At 40.6% G+C, this 18,529-nt stretch overlaps 2 protein-coding genes across 17 annotated transcripts in view; one reads left to right on the top strand and one right to left on the bottom strand.

Annotated features, from left to right (window-relative positions):
- The window catches only part of CASK (calcium/calmodulin dependent serine protein kinase), a 421,703-nt gene that overhangs the window by 177,770 nt on the left and 225,404 nt on the right, over positions 1–18,529 (bottom strand). The window lies entirely within an intron of this gene.
- On the top strand, positions 14,784–15,812 carry GPR82 (G protein-coupled receptor 82). Its single transcript, XM_073328409.1, has one exon. It carries the CDS (start codon positions 14,784–14,786, stop codon positions 15,810–15,812), a length of 1,029 nt encoding a protein of 342 aa, XP_073184510.1.

Raw genomic sequence — 18,529 nt, forward strand, 5'->3', positions numbered from 1 at the left:
AAAGCATCAATAGTCACAAGATACTACACTAACTCATATACATGCTATGCAACTGTTCTTTTGGAAGCATAATCAGAGTTGTAGCTCCACAGTAGTTAATCCATATTTGTGAGACAATATTATTAGTCGCCCTATATTTACAAAACATCCTAAACTATAACCAATTTAAAACGTGTTAAAATTCTTTTCCAATTTTGCATATGCTATACATCAGTGGTTCTCAAACTGGGGTCCGTGGACCATTGGGGGTCCACAAGGGTACTCCAGGGGGTTTGTGAGTCATGTCCAGAGGCCCTGGCCCTGCTGATCAACTCCTCCCCCTCCCTCCCAGTGCTTCCTGCATGCTGCGGAACAGCTGTTCAGTGGCATGCAGGAGGCGCTGGGAGGGAGGAGAAGGAGCAGGGACGGAGTGCGCTCAGGGGAAGGGTGGAAAGAGGTGGAGAAGAGGAGGGGCAGGGATGGAGGAGGGGGGAAGAGGTGGGGTGGGGCCTTGGGGAAGAGGTGGAGTGGGGGCGGGGCCTGGGACTAAGTGGGGTTTGAGCACCCCCAGAAAAATAAGCAGCTGGTCTGGGGGGGGGTCTGCGAAAAATTTTAAATCAAGATGGGGGTTGCTAAAGTTTGAGAACCACTGCTATACATAATATTGCACAATAGGTAAGAATAGACTATCAAGCCAAAGGCTATCCTTCCACTCTGAATTTCCCTGTTTTGTGGATTTCGGTGAAGATATTTACTGTTGGGAGTATTTTTAATTTTTTTTTTAATTCTAGTAATACAATTATCTACAATAAAAGAACTCAGTTAAGTAACATCAGTATTACATGTAATATAATTTGCGATTGTGTCAAGCATATAACAACTTGTATCCCAGAGTCCCACCTGACTGCTCTCCATCTGGAAGCAACCTATGAATCTTCCTTCTTTGCCATTCCTGCTGCCATTAGTGTTTCAGAAAAATCAATGTGCTCTGATTTCAATTTCCATATTCAAAGCAATTCTGTAAATGTTTTGGTTTCTATTCACATTTTCCTTTTTTGAAAATGGAAGCCATAAATACAAATACTTGTTTCAGAGTAACAGCCGTGTTAGTCTGTATTCGCAGAAAGAAAAGGAGTACTTGTGGCACCTTAGAGACTAACCAATTTATTAGAGCATAAGCTTTCGTGAGCTACGCTGTAGCTCACGAAAGCTTATGCTCTAATAAATTGGTTAGTCTCTAAGGTGCCACAAGTACTCCTTTTCTTTTTACAAATACTTGTGTTTCTTGTCTACTTTTCATTTTTCATCACCATTATTCGTTTCCCAAATGTTACTGTATCTTGATTTTGGTGGTGGTGGTACTAATAATAAAGCAGTCAACATTTTAACATAATACTTACAGAAACATCTGTTGGAATGTTATGAGACAACATGAATAAATCAGACCAACTCCTCTGCAACCTATATAAATGCATATTTTAAAAAAATGTAGATGCATATTTTGCACTTGGTAGATAAGATCATAACACATAGTAAGGAGCTTTGCTAATTATATACATACCTGTCTATAGTATTAACGAATATAACACAGAATATCAATTCAGTTAATTTTTAAACGTCAACAGCAAGTAAAAAATATTTGAAGGCCTCAATCGGTATTAAGGAATAAATATTTGAAACAAATGGCCAAAAGAGATTTTTCTCCTTACAAAAATGCCTTTACAGAAAGAAATCCATATGCTAAATTTCAGCACAGAAGTCATTTTATTACAGCAGATAAACCACCTAAAAAGATGTCTTGCTATGCTGACAAACCTATAGTGCCACTACTGAGCACGGTTAGAAAACATAAATCACAAAATCAAATGGGTGCAAGGGCAGAATATTTTCTCCCAATGAACACAATGTTTTTAATGGCTACCCAGCTGTAGAGAAGAAAAACATTATGATCAAAATTACAATTAACGCATCATTTAACAACTTCGTACCGGCAAAGTTTGGAGTATCTGTGCAAGTAGCACTACACATTGGTACTGGTACTACACATTAGAAGGTCGGATCAGGAAATGCTGATTCTTGGTTTTTGATTCTGAAAGTTTTAAAGAATACTCAACTCCACTGCTCCCTCTCATTCTCTCACAATGCGATTTCCAATATTGTGAATTAATGATGGATTCCTTAATTCCTTATTTGTTTAATTTGCGCTATCATCACTTTCTGCCAATAGAAAGCCAAGAGTACGTTCATAGGCTCATTTACACTGTTGAAAGCTGTAGTCCTACCTCTGGTGCGTTTGATGTTTAATGGTACTGTATTTAAACGTGGGAACATCAACTGGCACTATGAAACAAAGCATATGGATTTTAACTGCAATTATCCACCGGGCTCCCATTTAAGATCAGACAAGATCACTTAATTAAAAGATGAATATTTTCAGAGCACAAATATTTCAAAAGCTACTTGCACTCAGGAAAATGCAACTGAAGCTTCACTGAGGTGTGTGCGGGAAATAGCCTAACAGGAAACCTTTTATAGATGTGGACATTATTAAGCAGCGTATGACTACTACGGCTGAAACCCTTTTTGCGGAGAAGAAAGATGTTGACACCTTCAGACTTTTTTTGACAGAGAGAAATTTATGGAGGATTTGTTGTCCCTTACACCACATAACAATCCCATGACAGGTGACGATTTGTTTAATTCTGTTCAAACTTTTTTTCTAATGAAGGTTTAGACAGGACTCAGATTGGGTCAATTACAACAGATAGCGCACCTACCATGATTGGTACTGCATCCCAATTTGATTTTCTATCACTGTAATCCACCAAACCACACTCTGTGCAAAGCTTAGCATGAGTAAGCTAATGTTATGTCAATGGTGATAAAACTTGTCAACTTCCTTCAGTCCAAGTCAGCGCTGCAACACAGCTCAAAAGCTTACTTTCTGAAGTATCTGCCGATTACAATGATCTGTTGGTTCATAATGACGTCCGTTGGCTGAACAGAGGGCAAGTACTAAGAAGGCTGTGGCAAACTGGAGTTCATGTGGAAAAATAGCTACATAAAAGTCCAGGGAAAAAGGCAGCAGAGCTATACAAATTTTTGAGGGATGCCACAAGCATGAACATCCTGGCCTTCCTTGTTGATTTGACAGGCCACTTAAATTATTTCAACTTAAAGCTACAGGGGTGAAATAAAAACATAGTGGATCTCTACCACGTCACTGCATTTCAAAAAAACGGAGTCTCTTCAAAAGTGATTTGGAAACTGGGGAGATGCTGCATTTCCTGATACTGCTAAGTTGCTGGGACACTGCAGATGTGAATCAGATGGTGTACTCTCTGGACAGGCTTTTTCAAAACTTCCAGGAAAGATTCCAAGAATTAGAAGCGTTAAAGACATCATCCTATTTGTTAAGAACCCATTCATGGTCCAAACAAATGGCACTTGGTGCAATCAAGCAAAAGTATCCTTTCCAGATGCTGAAAAAGCAAAACTACAGCAGGAACGTGCTGATTTACAAGTGAATGAAGTGCTTAAGGTGCATCACACAAACTACATCTGAAAAACTTTCTGGACAACTCTTATGCTGGACTCCAAGTAACCACACTTGAGGAAGGTGGCATTTAACATCTTGACTATGTTTGGCTCGACATATGTGCGAGAGTCAGCATTCTCAACAACAAACAACATAAAATTGCATAATTGCGCCGTTTTGCCTGATAATCATCTGTACAATTGCTTCAATCTTGCCTTAACTCACTCCAAACATCAAGGCCCTTCTCCGGCAGAGGACCTGTCTCTTTTCCCACTGATGGTGACTATTATGATTCTATATTATTCATCTATATTTTATCTATAATTTGTATTGCCATACAAAATTACATTTTCAGTAGTGATCTAGTTTTAACAAGTATTTCACAGTAATTATTCATATCTATATATATATATGCCTACAATAATTTTATTTGACAAAACCAAAGCCAAATTTGACAAAACCAAAGCTCTTTGTAAATTGAAAGTGTCTGAAAGTGTTTTAATGCTAATATTTGCATCTACTTGACATTTTGTCTATGTACTTTCTCAAAGTCTCAGATGTAATTTATTACACCTTTCTTGGAAGTTATTTTTAGGTTATACAGTGGTTTGATTTTATTTTTCATTTAATGCACTAGAAATATAAGCAAAGGGGTATATTATTAATGCACAGCATTGTATGAGTTTATTGAACAGGAGCACTTGCAGTGTGAAAAACGTTTCTCTGGAGTCGGGACCTCACCCAAGAAATTTGAACCTTAACAAAAAATAATTGACTACCCCTGTTTTAAGGAACTATTTGGGCTGCTGCTGTGGTTTTTGATAGGTGATAAGACTGTTTTCAATTCTTCGGCAGAGGATTATTTAGAAGAAGTGGTGCAACAGACAACCGTTCAGTAGATCTATTATCTCTTTGCAAAGAAGATGAGACAGAGCAAGTCCCTACTAGCTGATGCAGAAAACAGTCATGGCCCTGTCTGTAAGAACCTGTGCTTTAATCAGTGGGAGGAATGACTATAAGGCCACCAGATGCCACTCAATTTCCAACACATTGCATGGGCCTAACCTATTGGGTATGAGAAGGAGTAAAAAACACTTTCTTCTTTACTTTTTCCACACCAGTTATGATATTATAGACCTCTATCATATTCCCCCCTTAGTCGTCTCTTTTTCAAACTGAAAAGTCCGAATTTTATTAATCTCTCCTCATACGGAAGCTGTTCCCTACCCCTAATAATCTTTGTTGCTCTTTTCTGAACCTTTTCCAATTCTTATATATCTTTTTTGAGATGGGGCAACTACATCTGCATGCAGTATTCAAAATGTGGAGGTACCATGGTTTTACAGAGAAGCAATATGATATTTTCTGTCTTATTATATATCTCTTTCCTAATGATTCCCAACATTGCTAGCTTTTTTGACTGCTGCTGCACACTGAGTGGATGTTTTCAGAGAACTATCCACAATGACTCCAAGATCTCTTTCTTGAGTGGTAACAGCTAATTTAGACCCCCTCATTTGATTTGTATAGTTGGGATTATGTTTTCCAGAGTGCATTACTTTGCATTTATCAGCATTGAATTTCATCTGCCATTTTGTTGCCCAGTCAACCAGTTTTGTGAGATCCTTTTGCTAAGAGCTATACAGTGGAGTTGCATCTTATGCAGGGGTTAGGTTCTAAAGTCAGCACGTAAGGCGAAAATCGCGTAGAGTCAAAATTACCCTTGAAAATCCCTTAAATCACCCATAAATACAGTATACTGTACATGGTTGTGTATACACCCCCTGTACAGTAATATGTATACAGCAAAGTACAGTATATAATAAAGAGTACATATGCAAAATATTTTACAGTACAGTACTGTATTTTTAATTACAGGGGGTCGTCAGGGCTTGACGTTGATCCAGGAGACGGAGGTGATGGAGAGTTTGGATGATGGAGAACGAGTCGTAGACGAAGTGGTTGGCTCTGGTTCAGCTCAAGAAGTTGATTGTGTAGGCTCATCTGCTGCTGGTTGTTTTTCCTTGAAAAACATGGTGATCGGCAACTGTCGCTGTTGTCTCCTGAGCTGCTCAAACATTTCTTGATACAGTCTCAAATCGTCCGCAAGACTACGTGTGATTTTGAGGCTTCGTTCCATAGACGGATCATATTCAGAAATTAAATAATTCAAGTGTTTCGCTGCTTGGAACACTTCAGCAAATTGAGGAAGATTCGAACTTGCTGGCTCTTCCTGTTCATCGTCCTCTTCTTCTTCTGTAGACGATCTTATCAGTTACTCTAACTTTTCGTTAGTCAATGTTTCTCTATTGCTGTCAATTAATTCTTCAATTTCTTCCTCAAGGATGTCGACGAAGCCATCACCACCCACTTGCCTGGCCACCTGAACAATGCGTTTCACTTCTTTGTCAATGGTCAGGAAACCCTTGAAATCATTCACACATTCTTTCCATAGGTTTCGCCAACGTTGCATTGATTGTTTCAGGCTTGACTGCATCCATTGCCTATTTAATATAAGTGATGCAATCGGCAATGTTGAAGGACTTCCAACACTCCATCACATTAAGATTGGGATCAGCATCCATAGCACTACGTAGTTGTGAGAACATAAGCCTCGTGTATGTGGCCTTGAAACAGCGAATCATGCCTTGGTCGAGAGGTTGGAGGTGGTATTGGGCGGGGGGAGAAAGACGACTTCAACGTCGTTATGCGCACACCGGAGTGCTGCAGGGTGGCGAGGAGCATTGTCTACGATCAGCAACACTTTAAAGTCAAGTCCTTTCTCTTTGAGGTACCGCTTGACCTCCAGAATGAAACACTTGTGGAACCAATCCAGAAATAATGCTGCCATCACCCAAGCCTTTTTATTTGATTGCCAGAACACAGGCAGGAGATTTTTGTTCTTACCTTTTAGGTCACGGGGATTTTCAGCTCTGCAGAGCAAGCCCGGCTTTATTAAATGCCTAGCCACATTGCCACAAAACACAACAGTCACACAGTCTTTAGCTGCTTTGAAGCCAGGGGCTTGTCTTTCTGATTTTGAAATGTAAGTGCAGTTGGGATTTTTTTTTTTCCAGAAGAGCCCAGTCTCATCAGCATTAAACACCTTGTTTCAGAAGATGGCCCTTTTCTCCTATGATTTTCTTTAATTGTTCAGGGTAGGCTTTTGCTGCCTCTTCATTGACAGATGCAGCTTTGCCAGTAGTCGGCACGTTTTTGAAGTTGAAGCGGTTCCTAAAACTGTTAAGCCAATCTTGGCTGGCTTTAAATTCCTTCTCATCAGAAGGCTGTCCCTCTCCAGCGGGAGGTTTGAACAGCATGTAAAAGCTAAGAGCCTTTTCTGGCAACATGTTGCCATCGATAGGCACATGTTTACGGTTCATGTCTTCCAGCCATAAGTTTAATGCCTTTTCAGTCTTCACCAAAGTCTTATCACACACCTGGCTCATCACCTTAGCAGTTATTGGAGCACTTGATGCCACGGCTTGACGAATTTCTCTCTCTCTCGAATCTTGATGGCACGGATGCTAGATTTGTTGCAGCCATATTTACGCGCCACTTGGAGACCGACATACCGTCTCTCAATAAGTCCAACATGGCCAGTTTTTCCTCCAGCGTTGAAACAGATCATAGAATATCAGGGTTGGAAGGGACCTCAGGAGGTCATCTAGTCCAACCCCCTGCTCAAAGCAGGACCAATCCCCAATTAAATCATCCCAGCTAGGGCTTTGTCAAGCCTGACCTTAAAAATATCTAGGGAAGGAGATTCCACCACCTCCCTAGGTAACGCGTTCCAGTGTTTCACCACCCTCCTAGTGAAAAAGTTTTTCCTAAAATCCAACCTAAACCTCCCCCACTGCAACTTGAGACCATTACTCCTTGTTCTGTCATCTGCTACCACTGAGAACAGACTAGATCCATCTTCTTTGGAACCCCCTTTCAGGTAGCTGAAAGCAGCTATCAAATCCCCCCTCATTCTTCTCTTCTGCACACTAAACAATCTCAGTTCCCTCAGCCTCTCCTCATAAGTCATGTGTTCCAGTCCCCTAATCATTTTTGTTGCCCTCCGCTGGACTCCTTCCAATTTTTCCACATTCTTCTTGTAGTGTGGGGCCCAAAACTGGACACAGTACTCCAGATGAGGCCTCACCAATCTCGAATAGAGGGGAACGATCACGTCCCTCGATCTGCTGGCAATGCCCCTACGTACACATCCCAAAATGCCATTGGCCTTCTTGGCAACAAGGGCACACTGTTGACTCATATCCAGCTTCTCGTCCACTGTAACCCCTAGGTCCTTTTCTGCAGAACTGCTGCCAAGCCATTCGGTCCCTAGTCTGTAGCGGTGCATGGGATTCTTCCGTCCTAAGTGCAGGACTCTGCATTTGTCCTTGTTGAACCTCCTCAGATTTATTTTGGCCCAATCCTCGAATTTGTCTAGGTCCCTCTGTATCCTATCCCTACCCGCCACCGTATCTACCTCTCCTCCCAGTTTAGTGTCATCTGCAAACTTGCTGTAGGTGCAATCCACACCATCCTCCAGATCATTTATGAAGATATTGAACAAAACCGGCCCCAGGACTGACCCCTGGGGCACTCCACTTGATACCGGCTGCCAACCAGACATGGAGCCATTGATTACTACCCGTTGAGCCCGACAATCTAGCCAACTTTCTATCCACCTTATAGTCCATTTATCCAGCCCATACTTCTTTAACTTGCTGGCAAGAATACTGTGGGAGAACGTGTCAAAAGCTTTGCTAAAGTCAAGGAACAACACGTTCACTGCTTTCCCCTCATCCACAGAGCCAGTTATCTCGTCATAGAAGGCAATTAGATTAGTCAGGCATGACTTGCCCTTGGTGAATCCATGCTGACTGTTCTTGATCACCTTCCTCTCCTCTAAGTGCTTCAGAATTGATTCCTTGAGGACCTGCTCCATGATTTTTCCAGGGACTGAAGTGAGGCTGACTGGCCTGTAGTTCCCAGGATCCTCCTTCTTCCCTTTTTTAAAGATTGGCATTACATTAGCCTTTTTCCAGTCGTCCAGGACTTCCCCGGATCGCCATGAGTTTTCAAAGATAATGGCCAATGGCTCTGCAATCACATCCGCCAACTCCTTTAGCACTCTCGGATGCAGCGCATCCAGCCCCATGGACTTGTGCTCGTCCAGCTTTTCTAAATAGTCCCGAACCACTTCTTTCTCCACAGAGGGCTGGTCACCTCCTCCCCATGCTGTGCTGCCCAGTGCAGTAGTCTGGGAGCTGACCTTGTTCGTGAAGACAAAGGCAAAAAAAGCATTGAGTACATTAGCTTTTTCCACATCCTCTGATACTAGGTTGCCTCCCTCATTCAGTAAGGGGCCCACACTTTCCTTGACTTTCTTCTTGTTGCTAACATACCTGAAGAAACCCTTCACTGTGAAGGGATCACTGTTTCTTCGGCTGAGCACCAGATGAAGTAGTTGGCTTGCATTTAAGGGCCATGTTGTACAAAAAATACATATCTTTAAACACTAGAATCACACTCAGTGCGGCGAGATGCTCCCACTATGAGAGGCATGCGGGAACTGAGACCGACTGAGGGAACAGCAGATTCACTTCTCTCATCTCACGCTCACTTCGGGGCATACGCTCATTGAGTGGAATGGTGGGCGGAATCACCTGCACTATTTACAGGTATCTTGTTATTTTTCTTTTTTTTTGCTGAGCGTGTATAGTTGAATTCGCGTCAGTTAAATGAGCGTATGATGCAACTCACCTGTAGTCTGTCTTGGACTTAACTATGAACAGTTTTGTATCATCTGAAAAATTTGCCACCTCACGGTTTACCTCTTTTCCAGATTATTTATGAATACATTGAATAGGACTGGTCCCAGTACAGACCCCTGGGGGACACCACTATTTACCTCTCTCCACTGAAAACTGACCATTTATTCCTACCCTTTATTTCCTATTTATTAACCAGTTACCAGTCCACGAAAGGACCTTTCTTCTTATCCCGTGACATCTTACTTTGCTTAAGAGCTTTTGATGAGGGACCTTGTCAAAGGTTTCCTGAAAATCTAAGTACGCTATATCCACTGGACCCCCCTTGTCCATATGCTTGCTGACCCCCCTCAAAGAATTCTAGTAGATTGGTGAGGCATGATTTCCCTTTACAAAAACCATGCTGACTCCTTCCCAACAAATTATGTTCGTCTATGTGTCTGACGATTCTGTTCTTTACTATAGTTTCAACCAGTTTCCCTGGTACTAAGTCAGGCTTGCTGGCCTCAAATTGCTGGGTTCACCTCTGGAGCCTTTTTAAAAATTGGCATCACATTAGCTATCCTCCAGTCATTTGGTAGAGAAGCTGATTTAAATGATAGGTTACAAACTACAGTTAGTGTAGTTCTGCAATTTCACATTTGAGTTCCTTCAGAACTCTTGGGTTAATACCATCTGGTCCTGGTGACTTATTACTGTTTAATTCATCAGTTTGTTCCAAAACCTCCTTTAATGACCTCAATCTGAAACAGTTCGTCAGATTTGTCACCTAAAATGACTCAGGTTTGGCAATCTCCCTCACATCCTCAGCCATGAAGACCGATGCAAAGAATTAATTTAGTTTCTCCACAATGGCCTTATCGTCCTTGAGTGCTTCTTTAGCACCTCGATCGTCCAGTGGCCTCACTGGTTGTTTAGCAAGGCTTCCTGCTTCTGATATACTTACAAATTTTTTTGCTATTACTTTTTGAGTCTTTGGCTAGCTTGTTCTTCACATTCGTTTTTGGTCTTCCTACTTATATTTTTACACTTCACTTGCCAGAATTTATACTCCTTTCTATTCTCCTCACTAGGATTTAACTTGCACTTTATAAAGGATGACTTTATACCTCGCATTGCTTCTTTTACTTTGTTGCTTAGCCACGGTGGCACTTTTTGGTTCTCTTACAATGTTTTTTAATTTTGGGTGTACATTTAAGTTGAGCCTCTATTATGGTGTCTTTAAAAAGTTTCCATGCAGCTGGCGGGATTTCGCTTTTGGCACTCAGAGTGGAAGGATCCCCCCAGATCCCAGGACACACAGGATACATCTACACAGCAATTCAACACCTGCTGCTGGCCCAGGTCATCTGACTCGGGCTCGTAAGGCTCAGACTGTGGGGCTGTAAAACTGCAGTGTAGATGTTTGGGCTTGGACTGCAGCCAGAGCTCTGGACTCTGTGAAAAGAGAGTGTTCCAGAGTCTGGTCTGCAGCCCAAGCCTGAATGTCTACATCCCAATTTTAGAACCCCATAGCCCAAGCCCCATGAGCCTCAGTCAGCAGACCTGGACGAGCAATGGGTGTTGAATTACTCTGTAGACATAGCCACAGGGGGCAGGGAGGAGGGCTCAGATCCCTACATAGTGGTAGCATTCCCCAAGAGCCCACCACACCTATGTAAGGGGAGAATTTGGGATTCATAGACCCCCCCCATCCCTAAACTCCCAACTTCCTCTGCCACCTCTCCCATAGTCCAGTCCATCCTATTCTTTCCCCTCCACTCCCTAGAGCTCCCATCTCTCTTCCTTCCCCCACTACCCATTGCCACTTATCTTCCTCCTCAGACATCCATCCCTTAAAGCATATCCAAATTCTCAAATCTATTCCCATCTACTCTTGTAGCCCTAGTCACCCATTGCCTCCGAGCACACATTCATATGTGTAATTTGTTTTTCAAAATTAGCTTGAGTACTTTCTGAATTATCTGCTATACCCAGATTACATTTCTCCAAAGAAAAAAACAAAAAACTCTTAACCAAGGCAGATTTCCTCCAAATATTTACAGTTCATTCCCAGATTTCTGTTCAAGGTGGGTTTCAAACTTCAAAATTGCTAGAATCTGAACTTTATGAAATCTGTTTTTTACCCCCAGAGGGTTGTATCTCAGGAACCCCTTGCTCATATGACCCCAAATTCGGATCAGGTTTGTATCCATGTAAGCATCTGGATTTTAGAGGACTTAGAAGAGTCATCCTTTAAGTAGAAAGGGCTCTGTTATACTATTGTATGAAATTAATCAGCAACTGCTTTCCTATATCTAAATCCCCAGCACAGGATAATGCTGAAATGGGGACATTTTTGGAATGATAGGGGGAAGGGGCTCTACACGACCATTAGTAGCAAAAGAGGCTCAGATAGGTATTAAGTGGCTCATTCACCTTGACGAGATGGCCTCAGATGAAAGAACACAACTCATGGAGATGGACACAGCCTGAAACAATGACTCCGAGACAAGTGAACTGCTCCATTCATGTCAGTGGGTGTTCTGATCCCCCTCCTCAGTGCTAGAGAGCCTGTGGTATGTGGCAGGCATGCTCATTTTCATCTGCTTACCCCAGTCTCTGCAGTATGCTTTTTGGTACATGCTCCCAGAACACCTGTTCTCAGCTCCCCCAACTCAGAGGGGCAGGGCTTCCCCAGATCCTAGCTCACATGAGGGGTAGGGAGAAGGGCTTAGACCTCCCCAGAAGAGCAAGCCCCCCACCTCAAACCTAGTTCACCTTATTGTGGGCAGACTACCATTGAGGGGCAGAGCCCCCCCCCCCCAATCCCAACACACATGAAGGTAGGGAGAGGGGTTCAGAACCCCCGCAAGAGAGGCAGCTCCCTAGATATTAGCATATACATACAGGCGAGAATGTTGGGTTGACAGGCCCGCCTTCCACTCACCTCATCTCCTCCTTTCAAGTATCCCTGGCCTCCCATTCCACCTAGTCCCACCCCCTTAAACCAGCCCTTCTCTCCTCCCACCCATCCTCATTTATCCCCTCCCCTTGCTGCAACCTCCAAACCTCTCCCCCATACTCCCCTTCTCAGCAAGCATTTGGATGTCTAATCTCCCTCCTTCAAAACATTGATTACATTCCCCCAAAATTAACCCCCATGCCTTGCAGAGGCAGATTTTAGTAACATACTTTCAAACATTTTCCAGATTTCTGTCCTAGGTAGGACTTGACACTAGCTATGGTGTGTGTGTGGGGGGGGGGGGGGGGGAGAGGAAACGGGTCAGGATCAAAAGCTTATTGCTTATCCCCTTGCATTATCCAGCTTCAGTGAACTTTCTGAGGCTACAAATCCTCTTGGCTCCCCTGTCCATGCACATTCAGAGTTATCAGTTTACCCTGTGATTATTAGGCATGAGCCTAAAATGACAACTAAACGCTTTGGCAAATGTACTGAACCACCCAAAGGAGCAGTGATTGCCATGCACTCTCTGAGCATAACCCTCAAGTGAGGGAGATCTTTGTGTCAGGATCAAAACCCTAGTTTGATCCTCAAGTCTGGGGGAAAAAATATATGGATAGAATAGGTCAGCCTTAAGAAAAGTTGCAATATGAATCAAGCATGACCGTTTCTCAACTGCTCACCCCAGTCTTGTTCTTGGTGCATGCTCCCAACATGCCTGTTCTCAGCTCCCTACTGGACGGTAAGAGAGAAGGACTATCTCAGGAATCCTTTGGTCAAATGATCCCAGATATGCATTACTAACTCTACTCCTTTCCCCCAGAGGCTCACCTAATTTCAAGGCAATCCAAGTAACTATGGGTATTTTAAAGCACTTAGAAGAGTCAAGCTTTAAACAGAAAGCTGGTCTTAACCTCAACTATAGCAGACCTGTACAATAAATTCTGAGAACTGATGAGTAAGAAATACACACAGATCCTTTTTTCTGATTTTAAGAAACATCCCCTTCCCTCCACAAAAGTAAGCATAAGCAGAAAGCAGTTTTCAGACAGTGGGTTAGACTGAAAAGGAAATGCTTCAAACAGAAACATCTGGTCTTTGAGGTGGAAGGTGCTTACAGTTTTCATAGGTAAGTTTAATTGTTAATTCCTTATTTTTTTTCATCTGTACATACAAAAAAAATCAGAATTAGACTGTGGGTTAATGACTTCAATAGTTACTCTGGATTTACTTTACTTGAACAGCAGAATTTAGCTCAGTTTCTTTAAAAATCCAGATATTAACAAGATGCTAAATGGGAACAGTTACATAAGAGTTAGTTTCATTTGAGAGTTACCGGGGCTGTAAGGGGTTTTGCACGGCATCATTTTTAAACAAGCCTTTTGAAACTTTTTGTTTTTCTGACATTGTATATCTAGCTTTCTGTATCTTCCTTTTGTAGCTTTGCATGTTTATACAAAATCTTCTCCACGCTGTGGCTAATAACTCTTTTTTATAACAGTTTTAAAATACAAATATTTTATTTTATAACTTTGGAATGTGGATAAAGTTTTTCCATGAATTTATAAGTTAAATAAAATCTCATTAGGGATCTAGTTCATTAACAAGTAAGATATACATGAAGGAGAATATCGCTATCTCCAACTCTTTCAGCTTCACTCCACACTAGCAAGATGAAACAGTTTATATGGCAGAAAGCCATGCTGTCACTGTTGAGTACTTTAACACTGCTCATAAGCATTAGATTCCTTATTTACAGCTGGTAAACACAAAATAAAAACTAAATTAAACTGGCCAAAATTTAAACTTGTGGAATGATTGCTGAAAAATCTGATCAAGTTTGAAATTATTTTATAATCAGACCAGACCGAACGTGATAGCTATAGCTGCATGACCAGGGCTCAGAACAGAGGGGTGAAGAATACTGGAAGTTTTTTCTTTCACCGCAAACTAAATCTATGTGGCCAGCATTTTAGTGTCATAGTACATCTCCAGTACTTATTTGCGTGGAGACAAGGGAGTGCTACTCTGCATTTCCACAATCAAAATACTACTTTACATGTATTTAGCATCTTTCATTTGACAGTATTAAAATGCTCTAGAAGTACACTATTGTCATGTTATAATTCAGGACATTGAGGTACGGAGAGATTGAAGTACTAGTCCACAATCATGAATTACTGTCAGAATTTGGATGAAAATCCAGGTTTTCTGAGTCTCTACGTGCTATGTTATTGGACTCAGGATTTATGATCTAAGACCTTGGATAGTTAATGTTATACTACTTTTGTAGTATCCCTGGATCCGTATAAAAATGTAATGTCAACTCAAAAAGAAACTGCAATTCCACTATCTTGCTGTGTCAAGATGATAACTTCCAGGAGGCTAACTGCTGGGTATAAATATTCAAGAGCCTGAGGGAAGGAAAAGAAATTGTTAGCAAAATTATGAGATTAGTAAATATGACAGCCATTAAATACAGATTACAGAAAAAAATAACTCCTGCAATTGTTTTTCAGCTCAGGGAGCATTGTTTCAAGAAAAACTGGGATTAATGAAAAATTCAACATGTCTTCTTCAACCATCATTGGCTTCTACAGTAGCTCTGCCAATCATCTATTCTTTCCTATTTACTACAGGTGGTTTTGGAAATATTCTCTCTGGGTGGATATTTTCAAAGCACATATCTACAAAACGAACACAGAACATCTACCTGACAAATCTTGTTATTGCAAATTTATTTGTATCTATTATGATGCCTTTTCTCGCTGCCTACTTTGCAGATGGCTATCAGTGGGAGTATGATTCTGTGCTATGTAAAATAGTAAACTACTTTGGAACTCTGGTTATGCAATCTAGTATGTATGTCAGCATTACAATTTTATGTTGGACTGCTGTAAGTCAGTATGCAACACTGATGAAAAATAACGAACACACACAATATTCTCCATCAGTTAATGAAAACTTCTTCTATAAATGTCTACTTGAAAAGTTTCGGCAGCCAAAATTTGCTAAATACTTGTGCATCAGTATATGGATCATTGTACTGAGCATAACTGTACCAGTTATAGTGTATGACTTTCATGTACAGCCTGATCATGAACAAGTTGACAGATGTTACCACTGGAAGGCGGAATATGGCGAACGCACTTCAAAGACCACAGTTCTTATTGCTACTGCATGGTTTTTTTTATTTTTTATAACAGTATTATTCTTATACTATTCCCTTGTCAATCACCTGAGTAAAATACAGAAAAATACTTGCATTGGAAAGAAACATCTAATTTACAATACAGTAAAAAGAAACATTTTTGTCATCCTGCTTATATTCACTGTCTGCTTTCTTCCATATCATATTTTTAGGCCAGTTTTTTATGCACTGCTTCTTAGTGAAGACTGCCAGATGATGAACTATTTAGTGGAAGCAAAAAACTTTCTTACTTGTCTTGCAGCTGCCAAAAGTAGTTTAGACCCTGTTATAAATCTTTTATTAGATAAAACATTTAAGAAGAGACTGTACAATCGCTTTAGAAAATCTGATCACAAGCATACACCTAATATTGAAGAGACTACACAAATGTGAAGAAGGAATAAGTAAAAATCTTAACTGGACATACTTCAGGACAAAAACCTTTTTGCCAGACATAGCTACCTACAACAGAAGAATTCTTTCCATCTACAATGAAAATGAAATTTACAGATAAAAGATGAACTTATAGAATTAAAAAAAAACTGCTTATGAACATTAGACCTGTTTATTCATGTTTGTAACTTTGCTGTTGCTTGATGAACCTTTATACCTCTTACAATGAACTGTGCACTATCATTTTGCTTACACAAAATGAAAAAGGGATTACATTTTATGTTTGAACTATACACATTGATTAATTCCAATTTGGAGAAACCAGAGATAAGGTAAGTGAAGAGAGCAGACAATAGATCAAAAGGTAATAACTTGGTTCTACTGTATTGTCACATAAATATGCCAAGGGTTCAGACACTGGTCTCCCTTAGTTAAATTACAAGGACAAAAATTACACAAAAACCCCCCAAACTAGACACCCACCTACGGTTACATAAATAATTAATAATGACTGTTATTAGTCTCACTTCAAAAGCTGGTCTTACCACACAGATTAATCTAAAATATTTAATTTATACAAGAACGATCATAACCAAAGAAATGATTTATATAAATATATAACAAGACTGCATAAATATATGTACAATATTCGGACATACCCTAATGTATACAAAAACTAAGCTTAAGCAAAATAGAGAACAGTAAAGTGCACACACAGTGTACCTGAACTCAAATACTATCGGCACAGATAATCCTCCACTAATCAATCTGCCACTACAGGTCTCCTTCTGTCCAGTCTTAAATTAGGTAAACGGTGTGGTTTAATTAGGATGACACTGACTCTTCATCAAGGCTCATCATTTAAGGATGGACAAAATAAAGGCATTTAACAATGTGACTGAACAATACAATTAATGGATAATCAACTGGTAATCACAGAGTACACTTCTAGCTGGAACACAGCTTGCCTATGAGGTTTCTCACTGCAGAAGTTTGAGGATCATGGAGAAAAACTAATGATATTAAGTAGCAATTTTAAAGAAATGTTAAACAGAGGATCTTTAGATTTGTTGTTGAAATTAAAAGTTTTTTCCCCCCTGCACTTCTTCCACCATACTAATTCACTGTAGGCAACAGAAACCCACTGTAAAATACAAAAACATAGCATCTAACATGTTCAGCATTAACTGAATGTATATTCATTGTTACTGTGTAAAATGAAGAGTAGCCACTTTTAACTGCAAATACAATATCATCTCTTTCAGAAAGAATATCCATGTAATGGAGACTCTAGAAATGCAACATTTGCTGTTAGTTCAGATAACTTGCAGAAAAAAAGTCCAGGTTTGAAATCCTGGTTAAACTGAAATCTATGTCAAAATTCCCATTGGCTTCCACGGGGTCAGGATTTCATTCAAGGGGCACCAGCACACAATTTAAGTGAAAAAGTTATGCAAATTTAAAATAATTAAATCAACAATGCCCAAAATGACACACAGAATGAAAACTGTTTCATGACTTTGACATGTTCTTAAATGTGGTTATTTTACAAAAAGGGACTATTGTTAGGTTTGCCCAAGATAGTGGGTTTGCACATATTTACCAGAGAAAATTTCTTCAGAGAACCTTTATAATCATCATCACCACTCCCATAACTGCATTGGTGACTGGGGCACCATCACTGATAAGCAATCAATCGTCTCCAATCCTGATGATTGTGTGTCAGTGCTGGAGTCTCCGCAAAGTCCATTCCTGTCCACTCTTAGGTTGTCAATCCATCTTTTCTTCTGTGTACCTCTTCTTCTCTTCCCCTGTACTGTCTCTTGAAGGATGATCTTTGATAGGCCTGATGATCTTGTTACATGGCCGTACCACTTCAGCTTGTGATTTTTCAGGAGGTCTTCATATGACCCAGTGCATTGGGTGACAAAGTTGCGGACCTCTTCATTAGTGACGTGATCGAAGTAGAAGATACCCAGAATTTTATGAAAGTACCTCATCTCTACTACCTGTATTTTCCGTTCAAGTTGTGCTGTAAGGGAACTTTTCCGTAAGTTCTGCCATAATTCTGACAAGAACTGTGCAAACAACAGCAACAGCAGCAAAGCTAAAGCCAATGTGGACGAATAAGAATAGCTCTCTGGAAATCAAACTGAAACTGCTGCATGCACTGGTCATCTCCATTTTTCTGTGTGCGCGCGCGAGACATGGACCCTGACAGCAGAACCTTTATAATAGTGGCGTACAAACCAGAAAAATATCAAGCTAGATTTCAAGTCCCAAGATCCCAGACTCAGATTGCAGGCCTGGCAGTACAAAAAATCCACAACATATTCATTACGCTTTAAATATGTGGTTTAAAAAAATTACATACACATGCCCTTCCTCTTTTCCCTCCAACATCTGCTGTCCCTTTCCCTTTGAGTTCCTGCTCACCCTCAACCACCTAATATTGCTTCCCTTGAAACAGTCTTTATAGCTAATATGACTACAAAATGCAGTTAAGCTCTTAAAATAGAACATGTAAAAATATATTGTGAGATTTCATGTTTGCTGTAATGGCTTCCGGATCTAGCTTGTGTACACACACGCACACGCACACACACACAGGGGTGGGTGGGGGGCAGGAGAAGGAGCAGTGTTTTAATACACCAAAAATTAAAGAAAACATTTGTGCACTTTTTAGAACAAGGGGAATATAGTGAAAACAGTACACA

Source organism: Lepidochelys kempii, chromosome 1, assembly GCF_965140285.1.
Source record: "Lepidochelys kempii isolate rLepKem1 chromosome 1, rLepKem1.hap1, whole genome shotgun sequence".
Taxonomy (NCBI): Eukaryota; Metazoa; Chordata; order Testudines; family Cheloniidae; genus Lepidochelys; species Lepidochelys kempii.

What these genes read in the sequence shown, in the direction of transcription:
- GPR82 (XM_073328409.1), top strand. Translation starts at nt 14,784, where the DNA reads ATGAAAAATTCAACATGTCTTCTTCAACCATCATTGGCTTCTACAGTA.